We start from the raw sequence: 16694 nt of genomic DNA, 5'->3' as shown, positions 1-16694 counted from the left end.
GATAGGAAAAAGCTTCTTGTAGAAAGTGGTGTTTTCACAGGACTTGAAAGAAACTAGAAGGTAGAGAGCTGAGGAAGAGCAGTCCAGGCAAGAGGGACAGTCAGTGAAAATGCTCAGGGTCATCCAGAGATGGAGTGTCTTGTTCAAGGAACATTAAGGAGTCCAGTTTCACTAGATCAAAGAATATGTGGGGGCAGCTAGGTGGTGTGGTAGATAGAGCACTGGCCCTGAAGTCAGGAGGACCTGAGTTCAAATCCGGCCTCAGACCAAACACTTGACACTTACTAGCTGTGTGACCCTGGGCAAGTTACTTAACCCCAATTGCCTAAAAAACAAACAGAACAAAACAAAACAAGAAAAGAATAAGATGGTATAAGATGGAGAGGGAGGGGAAGAGAGATAGGGAGAAGTGTAAGAAGACCGGAAAGATAGGAGAGAGGCAGTTATGAAGCTCTGAATGCCAAACAGAGGATTAAATAATTGATCCTGGGGCCCTATTGGGTCCCAGGGAAAAATAGCTTCCATTTGGGTATTCAAAAGCAGGGTCAGTGAAAGCCCAAGGAGAATACCATTTATTCTATGTAATTAGGGAAGAACTTGGGTCACAGTCTAGCTCAGCCAGGTGTTCTTCACTTTCTGCTTTACCTTACTCCAATTCTTCTCCTCAGGTTCATTTAAAGTCCTGGTTAAACCATTTACAATATTCAAGGACAATGGTGCCTTGGCGAGGATTTTGTCCCTTTTTGTAACCCTGCCTCCTTCCTTGCCAATCCTTTTTTAACAGTTGCATCCAAGTAGAAAGACTAGGAGTCACTTTTTCTTGGATCCCTGGAGGGCCAGAGCACATTCATTTTCCATTTTGTGATAGAGCTAGCTATGGAGAAGAGGGATACAGGGCCTAAAGGAACACACTTGGTAGAGATTCCTTCTGGCTCCCACTGATGCCTATGGAATATGACTTTAATCGCTGCAGCTATCTCCCTCCTGAGCTAAGGAAAACTCATTCTCAGTTCTGTCCCATCTCTGACAAATACTAGCCGTGTGACCCTGGGAAATCTCTCAGTATCCCCAGGCAATTTTCTAATACTATTAGTTATGGATGAGTTGCCATTTAAATCAATGGAAGTAAACAATTAGGATTACAAATAAAACTGACTATATTAAAATACAGTTATCAAAAAATTTTTTTTTAGTTCACAGACCTACTAGTTAAGAACTGTTGGTTCTGTTCAAATCCCTCTATGTTACAGATGTGGAAATTGAGACCCAGAGATGGAGAGAAACTTGTCTGTGGTGGTGTAGATGTTTAATGATACAGATAAGATTTGTACCTGGAACTCTTGTTGACTTAGCAGTCTTGATTTGTGACTGTTATTCCTTCAGTATTTCTGTTACTCTTCCTAATGCTGGTGAAGTACAATTCCAAAACCAAACTCCTCCTCAGCACAATAATAACACCTAGCATTTATATAACACTTTAAGCTTTGCAAAGTGCTTTATAAATATCATCACATTTTATCCTCACAACAACTTTAAGAAGTAGGTGCTATTAATTATTCATTTTACAGGTGAGGAAATCAAGGCACACAGAGGTGAGGTAACTTTCCCAGAGTCACACAGCTAGTAAATGCCTGAGATCAAATTTGAACTCAGATCTTCTTGACTCCAAATCTAGCATTGCATCTGCTGTGCCAACTAGGTAACTGATGAAGATGCCTCTGTGTGCGTGCGTGTGTGTGTGTGTGTGTGTGTGTGTGTGTGTGTGTGTGTGTGTGTTCTAACTCCAGAACATGGAAACGCTTCTTAATTACCTCCTAGACTTGGAAAGGTTCTTGACCTAGAGTCTATGAACTTTTTTTTTAATATTTTGATAATTGTGTTTTTCCAATTAATAGTATTTTGTTTTTCCAATTACATGTAAAGATAGTTTTCAACATTCATTTTTATATGATTTTGAATTCCAAATTTTTCTCCTTCCCTCTCTCCTCTTCCTCCTTCACAAGACAGCAAGCAATCTGGTATAGGTTATACATGTACAATCATATTAAATATGTTTCCACCTTAGTCAAATTGTGAAAGAAGAATCACAACAAAAGTGAAAAAAACATGAAAAAGAAAAAACAAAAAAAATGAAAATAATGTGCTTCTTTCTGCATTCAAACTCCATTGTTCTTTCTCTGGATGTGGATAGCATTTTCCATCATGAGTCATTTGGAATTGTCTTGGATCGTTGTATTACTGAGAAGAGCTAAGTCTATCATAGTTGATCATCACACAATGTCATTACTGTGTACAATGTTCTTCAGGTTGTACTCACTTCACTCAACATCAGTCCATGTAAATCCTGGTTTTTCTGAATCTTGCCCACTCATCATTTTGTATAAAACAATAGTATTATGTTACATTCATATACCACAACTTGTCAGCCATCCCCAATTGATGAGCATCCCCACAATTTCCAATTCTTTGCCACCACAAAATGCTGCTGCAAATATTTTGTATATGTGGGTCCTTTTCCTTTTTTTATGATCTCTTGGGGATACATACCTAGTAGTGGTATGGCTAGGTCAAAGGGTATGCACAGTTTTTAGCCCTTTGGCCATAGTTCCAAATTGCTTTCCAGAATGGTTGGATCAGTTCACAACTCCATCAACATTGCATTAGTGTTCCAATTTTCTCACATTTCCCCAACATTTATCATTTTCTTTTTTTGTCATATTAGACAATCTAGTAGTTATGAAGTGGTGCTTCAGAGTTGTTTTAATTTGCATTTTTATAATCAATAGTAATTTAGAGAATTTTTCATATGACTATAGATAGCTTTGATTACTTCATCTGAAAACTTCATTAGTTTCAATCATTTATCAATTGAGGAATGGCTCTTATTTTTTATAAGTTTGACTCAGTTCTCTATGTGCTTAAAAAATGCTTTTATCAGAGAAACTTGCTTCAAAATTTTTTTCACAGTTACTATTGCCAACTGTATTTACCTCCGCCCTATTCCCACCACCACTGTTTATTCTATTCTCTCTCTCTTTTTTACCCTGTCCCTCTTCAAAAGTGTTTTGTTTCTGACTACCCTCTCCCCAAATCTACCCTTCCTTCTATCACCCTCCATCCCCTTCCCCTCCTTTTTTCCTGCATGGGAAAATACATTTCTGTACCAAAACTGAGTGTGTATATTATTACCTATTTGAGCCAATTCTGCTGACAATAAGGTTCACTCACTCTCCCTCGCCTTCCCCCTCTTCCTTTCCACTGTAGAAGCTTTTCTTGCCCCTTTTATGTAAGATAATTTACCCCATTCTACCTCTCCCTTTTTCCTAGTACATTCTTCTCTTACCCCCTAATTTTATTTTTTTAGATATCATTCCTTCATATTCAACCTACATCTGCATCCTCTTTCTATGTATACTCCTTTTAACTATTCTAATAATGAGAAAGTTCTTATAACTTACAAGTATCATCTTCCCATGTAGGAATGTAAACAGTTTAACCTTAATAAGTCCCTTATGATTTCCCTTTCCTGTTTACCTTTTTATGCTTCTCTTGAGTCTTGTATTTCAAAGTAAGATTTTCTATTCAGCTCTGGTCTTTTCATTCAGAATGCTTGAAAATCTTCTATTTTATTGAATGTCCATTTTTTCCTCTAGAGAATTATACTCAGTTTTGCTGGGTAAGTGGTTCTTGGTTGCAATCCTAGCTCCTTTGCCCTCTGAAATACCATATTTAAGCTCTCTGATCATTTCATATAGAAGCTACTAAATCTTAAGTTATCCTGACTGTGGCTCCATGATACTTAAATAGTTTGTTTCTGACTGCTTGCAATATTTTCTCCTTGTCCTGGGAGCTCTGGAATTTGGCTATAATATTCCTAGGAGTTTTCATTTTGGGATTTCCTTCAGGATGTGATCAGTGGATTCTTTCAATTTCTATTTTACCCTCTGATTCCAGAATATCAAGGCAATTTTCCTTGATAATTTCTTGAAAGATGATGTCTAGGCCTTTTTTTTTAATCATGGTTTTCAAGTAGTCCAGTAGTTTTTAAATTATCTCTCCTGGATCGTTTTTCCAGATCAGTTGTTTTTCTGATAAGACATTTCACATTGTCTTCTTTTTTTTTATTCTTTTGATTTTGTTTTATTGTTTCTTGATTTCTCATAAAATCATTAGCTTCCATTTACTCCATTCTAATTTTTAAGGAATCATTTTCCTCAGTGAATTTTTGTGCCTCTTTTCCCATTTGACCAATTCTGCTTTTTAAGGCATGTTTCTCCTCATTGGCTTTTTGTACATCTTTTACCATTTGGCCTAGTTTGTTTTTTTAAGGTATTATTTTCTTCAGTATTTTTTATGTCTCCTTTACCAAGCTGTTTACTCATTTTTTTTTATGATTTTCTTGCATCCCTCTCATTTCTCTTCCTAATTTTTCCTCTACCTCTCCTATTGATTTTAAAAATCCTTTTTGAGCCCTTCCATCACCTGAGACCAATTCATATTTTTCTTGGAGGCTTTGGATGGAGGAGCTTTGACTTTGTTGTCTTCTTCTGAGTGTGTTTTGATCTTCTTTGTCACCATAGTAACTTTCTATAGTCAAAGTTTTTTTTTTCTGTTGTTTGCTCATTTTCCCAACTTATTACTTGACTTTTAACTGTTTCCAGGGTGGGGGACACACTGTCCCAAGTCTCCGGGGTTTTGTGCAGCTGTTTTCAAAAATACTTCTAGGGACCTTTAAGTTTCCAGTTCTTCCAAGGTGGTATGATCTAAGGAGAGGTGTTTACTACTCTTTTGGCCTATTCTGTGGTGTGTGAGTGACTATAAGCACTTTTTTCTGCACTGGAACTGTAATGAGGGTTCTTTCTCTACTGCTGCCCCAAGCTCTGCTATACAAGTGCTCCTCCTCAGCCCAGGACTGTGACCCAGATCCAAGTACGAGCAAAGCAACGAGAATCCTGCCTCCGTGCCATCAAAGAGACACCTGCAATCTCCTTCTCACTAGTAGTTCAACCTCATTACTGTCTGTGGCTCCCAAGGCCTGCTCCTGGTTTTCTGGGACCCAGTCTGTACTGGCATGGCCTGTGCTTGACTATGCTCCGCTCCCACCCAGGTGTGATGGACCTTTCCTACTGACCTTCTAAATTGTCTTTAGCTGGAAAAAAATTACTTTGCCCTGTCCTTTTATGGGTCCTGCTGCTCCAGGAATTTTTTTATGGCATTATTTAAAGGCGTTCAGAGGGGTTTTGGGGAGAGCTCAGGCAAGTTGCTGCCTTTTCTCCACCTCACTAGGCCACCTTCTTGATAACTGGTTTTTTTTAAATATAATTGTTTTTTATAATCATGTGTAGTTTATTTTATGCATTTAAAACATTGTTCTAAGAAAGGGTCTGTAGACTTCAGTAGATTTTCAGTGGGGTCCAAGGCACAGAAAAGGTTAAAGCCTGTCCTTAGAAAATGAAAAAAGAACAGTTGTGAACAGGTCCTTAGTGTAAATATGTACTACTATACTGTTTACTGGAGCTATGACCTTAGGCAAATCATGTCTAAACCTCATTTTCCTCATCCGTATAACCAGAGACCTGGACTCAATAACCTCAAAGGTCCTTAGGAGCTCTAAACTTTATAAAATCTGGTAGACCTCAACACTTGGGGCCAGCTCCATTTTATGTGAATGGAGATGTCACACAAAGCATTGTCCTGCATTGCCTATTCATTACTCACACTGGGTGGCATGAAATGCTGAGTAGGTTCTGAGAGGTCAGAAAGCCAGAACTGACTCAGTTATGTGAGGAACTCATTCATCACAAAACCATATTTCCTAGGGAACCAAAAATCAGTTCTCAGAATGTTAGAGCTGAAAGACTTTAGAGATCACGGAGTCCATCATCCTTGCTTTATGGAGGGAAAAACAGAGACACAGGGAAGTTGTGTCTCAAGTCCACAGTAGAACTGAGAATAGAACACAAAGTTCTTGCGCCCTAGTCCAATTCTGTTATATGACCTAAAATCCCTTCTAATTCTGCCGTTCTGTGTTCTGGGTTTCCCTCTGTTTCTGACAAACAATCAATCAATAAACACTGCTCAAGCACCTATGCAAATGGGGATGCAAAAAGGAAAAAGACAATCCCTAACCTCAAGGGGCTTACAATCTAAGAGGGGAGACAACATGTAAATAAATATGTACAAGCAAGCTACATATTAGTTAAACAGGGAAATAATTAACCGAGGGAAAGTGCTAGAATTGAAAGAGGTTAGAAAAGCCTTCTTGTAAAAGACGGGATGCCAGAACTCTCTGTTATCAGAGAAATGCAGTGGCCAAAGAGTTGCATATTTACTTCTACCAGCCTTACTAGGTTTAACTAGAAAAAATAGCTAAAATAATTTATGCTGCAAAACCTTGTCATGTCCTCTATGCACTCTAGTGTCACATCAAGTTTCTAAACAGTGCATGTTCTAAGGTTTTTTTCCCCAATTTTAATATCACACATTCTAAGATTCCTTCCAGCTCTTACTGGCTGTGACCCTAGGCAAGTAACTTAATTTCTGCATGCCTCAGTTTCCTCAACTGTAAAATAGAAGCAATAATAGCACCTACTTCCCAAGATTATTGGGAAGATCAAGTGGGATAATATTTTCAAAGTGCTTAGCAGTGCCTGGAACATAATATGTGCTTGGTATATATTTGTTCCCTCCTCTTCTCCTTCCCCTCTAACTTTTTTTAAATATTGCCAAATGAACCAGTTAATCCGGGACCATATGTTCTAACCCTGTAAGTTTTTTTTTTTCCTCCTCCCTCCCCTTCCACAGGGTTTCATGGACATGGATCTGGCTAAGTTCAAGGAGAGTGGTGCCAACGTGACTGGTTTCCAGTTGGTAAATTACACTGACACCATCCCCGCCAAGATATTACAACAGTGGAAAAACAATGATGTCCGTGATCATACCCGTGTTGACTGGAAGAAGCCGAAAGTGAGTGGTTCTGAGTGTGAGAGAGGAGGCTACAGATCTTCATTGTCATCCTAAAGGGGTTTCATCCCTGTAGTAATCTAATGCAATTGTGCCTGGGAAAATCATCCAGATTAATTTTTCTTGAGTGAGGCTATCTCATAGAAAGGTCAATCATGAGTTAATTCTTGTTAACTCTTTTAGTTCATTCTTGTAAGAAGTCCATCAAGTCTCAATTACTCATGGACAGCTTAACATTTGTGAGTTAGAAGGCAGAGTGTTATATTGGAAAGCACACTGCAAGAAAATTGAAGTAGGATTTGAATCCAGGTCTTCCTAACTCCCAAGTATGGTGCCCTGTCCACTAAAACCACACTGATTCTTTTCCTTATAAGCTGTACTGGGCAAATCACCTCTGACAGCTTCAATTTCCTCACCTGAAATAATAGGGGATTGGACTAGACCATCTCTAAGGCTCCTTGCAGCTCCTAGAAAGTCTAATCTTTAAAAGATTCTCTGGTTCCCTTGATTACCTACTTCCCATTCTCAGGGGGCAGTGTGTTACAGTAGGCAGAGCACTGGCCCTGGGGTCAGAGGTCCTGGGGTCAGAGGCCCTGGGGTCAGAGGTCCTGGGTTTAAATCCTTAGGCCTCTTTTTGCTCATCTGTAAAATGAGATACTTGAACCAGATGGTGTCTGAGATCCATTCTAGCTCTACATATGATCTTGTAATTCAATTAAATCCTGGCTATGTAATTTGTATTAGAATAGCTTTCTCAATCTAAAACCCCCACACACATAACAATATTTCATTCTTTTTCCCAGTATACCTCGGCACTGACATATGATGGCGTTAGGGTGATGGCGGAGGCCTTTCAGAGCTTAAGGAAGCAGCGTATTGATATCTCCCGCAGGGGGAATGCCGGGGACTGCTTGGCAAATCCAGCTGTGCCCTGGGGCCAAGGGATTGACATCCAGAGGGCTCTACAGCAGGTGAGGAAAAGGAAGAGGGCTGCTACTGTTCTGGGGGTGCCAAATATGTGGTTTCAGGATTATAGAGCAACATGCAGATAGAATTTCATTCAGGTAAGAACATGACAGAACTCTATCATTGGAGAAATGCAATGGCAAAAGGGTAGCAAATTTGCTTCTGCCAGGCTTAATAGGTTTAACTAGAAAAAAAAAAAGCTAAATAGCTTATGCTGTAATACCTTGTCATGTCTTGTACTATTGAAATGTTTTGAAACTTAGAAATCTCGGAGCTGAAAGTACCGCAGAGGTCATTAAGTCTGATACCCTGCCTGATGGATTAATTCCCTTCTCCAACACGTCCAGTAAGTGGTCATCCAGCTTCACTTGGGAATTTAGTTCTATTGTTAACAACACTTATAGTTAGGAAGTGAGAAAGTAGATTCTTATATTGAGCTGAAATCTGCCTTTCTGGAACTTCCCCCATTGGTCTCAGTTCTGTTCTTTAAGGCCAATCAGAAAATATTGAATTCTTCTTTCCCAGCTCTAAGCTATTTGAAAGGCAACCATAATGTCCCTCCAGGTCTTCTCTTCCTCATACAAAACACCTCCAGTTTCTTTAATTAATCAATGCTCTCCCTAAAATCTGATGCCCAAAAGAGAAAACAGTAAAACAGTTAATATGTCTTTAGATATACTAACAAGGGCAGGCTAAAGTTGGATTTTTGTTCTGGACACTAAATGTCTTTCTCTTCTCCTAGAGAATATTTTAAAGAATATTAGATGGAAAAAATCACCAAAGGAACAAAGAAATAATAGGGGAATGACAAGTACTATTATTGGCCAGGCTTGGGATTGGGGGCAGAATTTGGGAGGAGGTACACTCTGAGGGAGGAGATTGGGGATTTTGAATGGGAAGCAAATTTGCCAAATATTTGTTTCATTTTTCATGTTACCACTAACTAGTGCCCCTTACAGAGGTAATCATCAGTTGCTCTTTTAGCATGGAGTGGTCAGGATGAAGATCAGTCAAAGATATTTATAATGTTTAGCCTGGAGAAGATTTAGTTGATGAGAATTTTGTACAAGTATCTGATATGCTGTCATTGAGAAGAAGGATTAGCCTTGTTCAGTTAGGCCCCAGAGGGTAAAATCAGGATCAATGAATGAAATTTGCAGAGAAAGATTTAATCTTGATGTTAGGAAGTTTTTTCTTACAATTAGAGCTACCCAAAAGTAGAAAAGGCTGCCATTGAAGGCAGTGGCTTCTCCTCCAAAGAATATCTTAAAGCAACAGCTAGGTGACTGCTTCCTGTGTATGTAATAGTTAGAATCCTTATTCAGGTAAGGATTGGACCAGAAGGCTTCCAAGGTCCCTTCCAATTCTAGGACTCTGTGATTGAGTTCCTGGTCTCTATCAAACCACACTTGATGGGCAATCACCCCTGTCTTTAGGTGGCTGTACTCGGAGTCTGTTCACCAGACTGCATTTATCAGAGGTAGAGCTTGGCTCCCTGAGGAGGAGATGAGGGTTTTAGAATGAGGAGCCAAATTTGGTAAATATTTCCGTTTCACTTTCTTTCACTTTCCATAGTTCCAGCAACTATGGTCCCTAGGGAGTTCGGCAACAGCTGCTCTGCATTTCCACTGTGATTGACTGGGTTGCATTAAGTGATAGAGAAAATGTGGGTATGTCCTCTGGGACCAAAAGAATACAGTTCATGTATACGGGGACCAGGCTAATCAAAGAAGGAATTTGTTATACTAAGTCACTGTCCATCTTAAAATGGGATAGAAGAAACTAGCATAAGTCATCCCAGCCATCTCTTTGCTGCCACACTGGACTGCTCCTGAATCACCACAAACTGATGTCTACTTTTTCAATTTTTTTAAAGATGCTCTCATATAAATATAGAGCTTAATTTGTGATCTTTGAATTGGGAAGTTAGTTCAATGAGGTAGTAGAAAGATCACTAGAGTGCAAGTTCTGAAGATAACCTGGATCCAGTCTCACCTCCACCAATAACTAGCTGTGTGACTGAATAATTCATTAAAGGTCTCTGATCCAAAGTTTCCTTCTCTGTAAAAATGAGCTCTGGTATTTTACATTTTCAGGTCACTTCCAGCTCTGACATTGTCTGTTCTAAAGTCTCTTTCACCTGTGATATTCTGTGTTCATTGATTTTGCCCAAGTACCTGGAGTGACAGAGTTGTTTCCTTCCTTCTCCCAGTTTAGGGTTCATAGGCCATGAAACACACTAGACCACTCGTAGCAAGTGCTGACCATTATGACATCCCATGCATAACTGTGACCTCTCCTCATTCAATTGTCCTACTGGCCTCATTGCTTATGATAATAGCTTTACTCTTATAGAAAGAGAAAGGAAGAACCACCCCCCCTCAGAAATCCCTGACAAATGGTGATCCTGACAGGAGAACTAACTACACCCCCAAGGCACCCTATTCCATTTTGTTACACCTTAAGAAACAATGATCAGAGTCCCACAATGCCAGATCACAGGTCACTAAGTCCAGGGGCTCTGGTATCGCCATTCTAACTATAATTCTAACATTTAACCAAGATGGAAGATATTAAGTTCAGATGGTTCAATAGACTTATCAAACCTACTTCCTTTGTTCTATTCCTATTGTAACCATTCTATTCCAGGTCCACATAGACTGTTGGAGTAGCCTCCAAATAGTCCTTCTTTCCTCCCTTTCTCCTCCTTCCACCCTTTGAGCTATTGCAAGAATAATCTTATGCATAATTTTCATTGTGTTATTTCTCAGCTCAAGTTATTAGTGACTCCACTTTGCCTACCAAATTAAGTCCAATCAGTTCTCCCTGGCATTCAAGGCACTCCACAACCTGATACCAATCAACAAGCATTTTTAAGTGACTACTCTGCTTCAGGTACTGGAAATAAAAATAAATAAATGAAACATTCTTTGTCCTCTGAGGGCATATGTTTTGTAGATAAAAATAATGTACACATAAAAACCCTGTGTACACAAAATAAGTATAGAAAATACCCGGTAATTTGAGGAAGAACAGGTACGGAATCAGGAAGGGAGTCAGGTAGGAGATGGCACTTGAGCTGAGCTTTGAAGGGGGCTAGGAATTCTAAAGGGCAAAGGTGAGGAGGGAGCACTTTCCAGGCATGAAGTAGCAACCTGTGCAAAGGCATAGAGATGGGAGATGGGCTGTCATGTGCAAGGAACAGTGATAATCACAATTTGACTGGACCAGAGAAAGTGCATGAAAGAGAGTAATGTGTGATTAATCTGGAAAAGTAGGTTAGAATGAGGTTGTAAAGGACTTTAAATACCAGACAGATGAATTTGTATTTAATACTAAAGCTAACAGAAAGCCACTGTAGTTACTTTAGCAAGGAAGTGACATAATCACACTTGTGCTTTAAGAATATCACTTTGACATCCATGTTAAGGATGGATTGGGGAAAGGAAAACTAACAGTATGAAGAATAATTGTGGTCTGGGAGAATGGCTATGTGAATGGAAAAGAGGGGATGAATATAAGAGATGCTGCAGAGGCACAATTCATGAAATTTGGCAACTGACTAGATGTATCAGGTGAGATGATGAGTCGAGTATAACTCCAAGGTTGTGAACCTTTCATTACTGGAGGGATGGGGCTTCCTTGGACAGAAGAAATAGGAATGTTCAGAAGAGGAACAGATTTGGGGGAAAGATTATTGCTGTTTTTGGAAATATTGAGTTTGTATTTCCTAATATAGCTAGTGCAAAATGTCTAATAATCGGTTGGTATTGGTGGGGAAGAGAGGGGATAAGCATTATAATGCCTACTATATACCAGGCACTGTGCTAAGCAACTGTTTTTACAAATATTATCTCATTTGATCCCCTCAACGATCCTGCAAAGTAAGTTGTATTACTACCCCCATTTTATAGCTAAGGAAAATGAGACACAGAGAGGTTAAGTGACTCAACCAAAGGTCACACAGCCAAAAAGTATCTGAGGCCAGATTTTGTGGGAGTGGACCAGGAGAAAAACTGTGCTCCAGTCTTTCTAGAGGTATAGATCTGAGAATCACCTGTATAAAGGTGAACATTGAACTCATAGTAGTGGGTGAGTTACTATAGAGTGAAAAGAGAAGGGGGCCCAGGACAGAACTTCAAAGTACCTATACAGTTAAAGAGCACAGTGTGGATGATAATCCAGCAAATGAGGCTATCACACAGTTAGGAAAAGAATCTATATTATGAATCTATAAACATTTACTAAATGCAAGCAGTGATGGGAATTCCTAGAGAGTAAAGTATCTAAGAAGAGAGGCAGTCAAGAGTGTCAACTGTTAGAGAGAGGTTAAGGAGGATCAGCATTGAGAAAGGGCCATCAATTTTGGCAATTAAGTGATCACTGGTAATTTTGGGGAGAAAAATTGTTGGATCAAAAGCGAGATAACAGTGACTTTAGAAGAGAATGAGAGTAGATGGAGTGGAAGTAATGATTTTAAATTTTTTTTGTTTTTTTAGAAGCTGGGCTATGAAAGGAAAGAATGATACAGGATAATAGATTTCGTCTAGTGACGTGTCTTTTTCCCCTTTTTTTTAAAATAAATGTGATATGGGCATACTTGTAGGCATTAGTAAAGAAATCAGCAGAGAGAGACAAGACATAAAATGCTGATTGTAGATGCCATGCTTGACAGAGGACATGAGAGGGAATGAGATGAAGAGTACAAGTAGAGGAGTTGGCCTTGGTGGGAAGGACAAACTATTAAAGAGAGGAGTAAAAGAAGAGACAATGACGGATGCAGTGAAGGGCTTTTGAGATGTAGAGGAAATGAAAAGAAGGACTTCACTGGTGAATGACATTTACTGTTTCAATAAAGTATGAGGTCAAGTTCTCTGCTAAGAATGTGAGAGAAGGGTGCTGTGGGAAATGTGAGGAGAGAAAAAAAGTTTGTAATAGTCACTGTGGGGAGTGTGTAGAAAATCAATTACAGAAGAGTAAAAATACTGCCTTGTTATAATAAGGGCCCTGTTGAGGTTAAATATCATAAATTTGTAGTCAACACTATTCTGTAACTTCTTTCAACAGGATTCAGTAATATACAAATAGAAACAGAAGAGGCAGGTGATGGAAATACTCTAGAACTGTAGTTTTGCAAAACATGAATAATGAAAGGGCATGGGGGCAAGGGATTTGAGAGTAGAGAACAGTGTCATCTTGAATTGATTAACTACAGGCTCAGGATTACAAAAGGAAGTCAATGAAGTCCCAAAAAGGAATACAGTGCTGGAAAGTACTGAAAGGTGAAAGAACTGAACTTTTCATAATTAGGATGAAAAAATGAATTTTAGAATGATAAAGCATAAGAAAAGATGAGAATTATAAAGCTTAAGAAAGAAAAATAAAAACATAGAAAGTTATTATGAATCAATTAATTTCTGAACTCTTGATCATGAAAATAGAAAATTTGGGGGTGATGGTGAGATCATAAGTATGACCATCTCTCTAGGTAGCTATGAAGGATTAAAGGAATAGATTATGGGAATTAAAGAAACTGAAAAACCAAGAGCCCAAGGCGAAGCAGGGAATATGAATATATATACTATAAGGTATTTATTTAAGTAAAATGTCAAGGATTGGAATGGAGAAGAACCACCCTACCTTTCCAACTTTACATGTGTTCTGTTCTCTAGCCAAACTAATCTACTCCATCTCCCCCAAATACATACCACACTTTTCAACTACTACACTTTCATCACCTATCCTTCCTTTGAAATCTTCCTTCAAAACCAAGTTTAAATTCTACCTCTTTCAGAAATCTGTCCCTTGGTCAAAAAATATTTTCTTCCAACCAATTCATTTATAAATTTTTGGCCAGCCTATCTTCTTTTTCATTATAATCTATTCTGAATTAGTTATTATTTCAACTATTATATAGTGTGGAATAAAATACTCAAATTTTCAAATTAATCTGTGATGTTTGACTTGGTCAATCCCTCTATTGAAGAAGATTCCTATCCATCCATTCCTGTCCATCATGTGTGTGGCTATTATTCATGTCCTTCCAAAAATTCACTGCAGGAGATCTACCTAATGGAATAGAGGTCTCGCTAAATTTCTCCTAACATCGTGAAGATGCCAGTGGAGCACTCAAGCTGTCCACCTATTATCCTTTGCAACATATCCAGCACATCTTTTCTTCCCATCATACATTTCACTAATAACATCTTTTACTACTGTTGTTCAAAATTCCTCATTGGTTACATGATATCCTATTTACACCCACGATGGGCTTCTCCATTTCCCTCTGTGAGACATTCATTTTCAGTTCTTCTGAGTAGTGGCAATAGTAGCAATGGTATTAAATCTTTACAAATTACATCCCCTACTAAACCAAGCTCCATGAGAACAGGGATAGTTTCTTTTCTAAACTTTGCACCTCTCATGGTGCCTACCACTGGGTAAATTATTTCAGAAATGATTGTTCAATGACTTACAAATGTATCCCAACTGAAAAGGTCTGAGATCACACTATAGCACACAGTTCTCAAAGGTGTAGGAAAGTTGGGGGGTCCAAGGTATAGCATAATTGGAGGACCCTTGACCTAGAACTGCCAATAAAACAGAGCCCTAAATCCATCTGAAAGGTTGAGGACTATAGAATGGTTAGAATATTTAAAATCTAACATAGGAGAGCTAGTAGAATTTGTGTGTTAATACAGTAGTTTTAGCATATACTGATTCTTCTCTGGTTCTCCCTAATAGTTTGGTTTCCACATCTATAAGTGGGAATCATAATCCTTTTTCTCTCACTTCTGTCTGTGAAGCACTTCAGAAAGATTAATGAGCAAATATCTCTAAAAACATTTGGAGTTCCTGGGAAACAGGGCCAGCAAAGGACAAGGTATGGTGTCCATATGTTGCCCATATGCTGCCCATCTGTGCCCAGGTATTGACTAGTGGATTACAGTTAAGAACATAGTTATCCAGAAATAAACATCTCAGACTTTCTGTGCTTTAGCAATCAATCAGTCAGTCAATCAGTCATTATTACTTCAGCACCTACAACGTGTCCAGACTGTCCTGGGCACCATGGGTGATATGGGTGAAATGAAAGTCATACAATGTTAGCACTGCAGAGGATCTCAGAGATCAGTTAGTGTAACCCCTTAATTTTATAGAATAGGAAACTGAGTTCCAGAAAAGTGAAATGATTTGCCCAAGGTCACTTCATTAATTAATGGCAGTCAGGACAAAGATGAAGTTTTGACTCCAAGCCCAAAGGCTTTTCCCTTCAAACAACTCTTTATCTTCAAATATACAATGTGGTCCCTGGCCTCAAGAAACTAAGAGTCTAGCAGTAGAGACAAGATAGATATAATAGCATCAAACAGTGTAAGACAGTACAAAATTCAGGGCTGAACTGCCTAGTACTAAAGGAGTCCAGAGATCTCTGAAGGCTAGAATAATCTGAGGGTGGTTCTGAAGGTGGAAGGCCTTCAAGGATAGTGGAAGAAGAAGTGACTTCAAGAGAACAGAGCAATATGAGCAAAAGCACAAAAGAGGGGATAAGATGAACTTTTTTGTGGGAGCATGCAGAGACTGGGTAAGTGATTAGTGTTAGAAAGTAGCAAACAAGAAGGTTAGATAGGACAGAGTAGGCCTGATTACACAGAGTGTTACATGCCAGGTAGGATAGTTTTGATTTGAGATGTCTAAGTGCTAAGGAACCCTAAAAATCTTGGACACTATAAATAAGGGGTCTTCTAAACACCGCCATATTCAAATAACCATCCTGGAACAGGGGGTGGGGAAATAATTACAACTTATTCCAGTTGTATGGTTCACGATACAATGAGGTATACATTGAACAGAGGAGTTAGAAAAAATGAAGGGACAATATGATATAGTGGCACTAGCATTGAACTTAAAAGATCTGAGTTCAAGTGTCAGTGTGTGATCCTGGGAGGTTTCATCACCTTTCTGAGCTTCTGTTTCTTGGCCTATAAATTCATAATGTTACCCATTTAGTGAGAGTCTTGTAAGAATAAAATTAGATAATGTAAAATTTAAATATAAATTTAAATGTAAAATTTAAAATGTAAAGAATTATATAAAGTCAATTCAGATGATGCTGGTGATAATGATGTATAATTGGGGGGTGAGAGTGGGGTGATCTAGGCAGTAGTGACCTCACATTTTAAGGGTGCATCAGAAAATCAGAAAACTGTGTGACAATTAATCAGAAAACATTTATTAAGCACCTACTGTGTGCCAGACACTGTTAAACACTGAGAATACAAAAAGACGCAAAAGACAAGTCTCTGCCCTCAAGGAGTTCACAATCTGATTAATAATAAAAATAATAATAATAACAACAGTAATACTATTACTACTACTAATAATAATAATAGCTAGCATTTATGTAATGCTTACTATATGACAGGTATTGTACTAAGAGTTTTACAAATATTATCTCATTTCATCCATACAATAACCCTGCAGGTTAGGTACTGTTATCCCCATTTCAGAGCTGAGGAAACTGAGGCAAACAAAAGTTAAGTGACTTGTCCAAGGTGTGCAGCCATAAGTATCTAAGGCTAGATTTGAACTGGGCCTGACTCTAGGCTCAGCAATCTATCCGCAGTGCCACCTAGCTGCCTCACAATGAACTAATATGTGCAAATAAGTTATATACAGGATAAATAGTAAACAATTAAGAGAAAAAAAGGCATTACAATTAGGAGAGTGTGGGAAAGTTTGACCCGAAAGGAAAACAGGGAACC

General features: G+C 38.6%; 1 protein-coding gene across 1 annotated transcript in view; it reads left to right on the top strand.

Moving 5' to 3' along the window:
• Positions 1 to 16694, top strand: part of GRIA1 (glutamate ionotropic receptor AMPA type subunit 1) — a 343664-nt gene that overhangs the window by 192163 nt on the left and 134807 nt on the right. Inside the window, exons 6-7 of the mRNA XM_027841645.1 lie at positions 6805 to 6966; positions 7767 to 7934. Of these exons, the coding sequence (XP_027697446.1) occupies positions 6805 to 6966; positions 7767 to 7934 (330 nt within the window). The remainder of the gene's footprint in view (positions 1 to 6804; positions 6967 to 7766; positions 7935 to 16694) is intronic.

Source organism: Vombatus ursinus, unplaced genomic scaffold (assembly GCF_900497805.2).
Source record: "Vombatus ursinus unplaced genomic scaffold, bare-nosed wombat genome assembly UNPS02014863.1, whole genome shotgun sequence".
Classification (NCBI taxonomy): Eukaryota; Metazoa; Chordata; class Mammalia; order Diprotodontia; family Vombatidae; genus Vombatus; species Vombatus ursinus.
The sequence above is the reverse complement of the archived record's forward strand: the minus strand, read 5'-3'. Positions and strand labels throughout refer to the sequence as shown.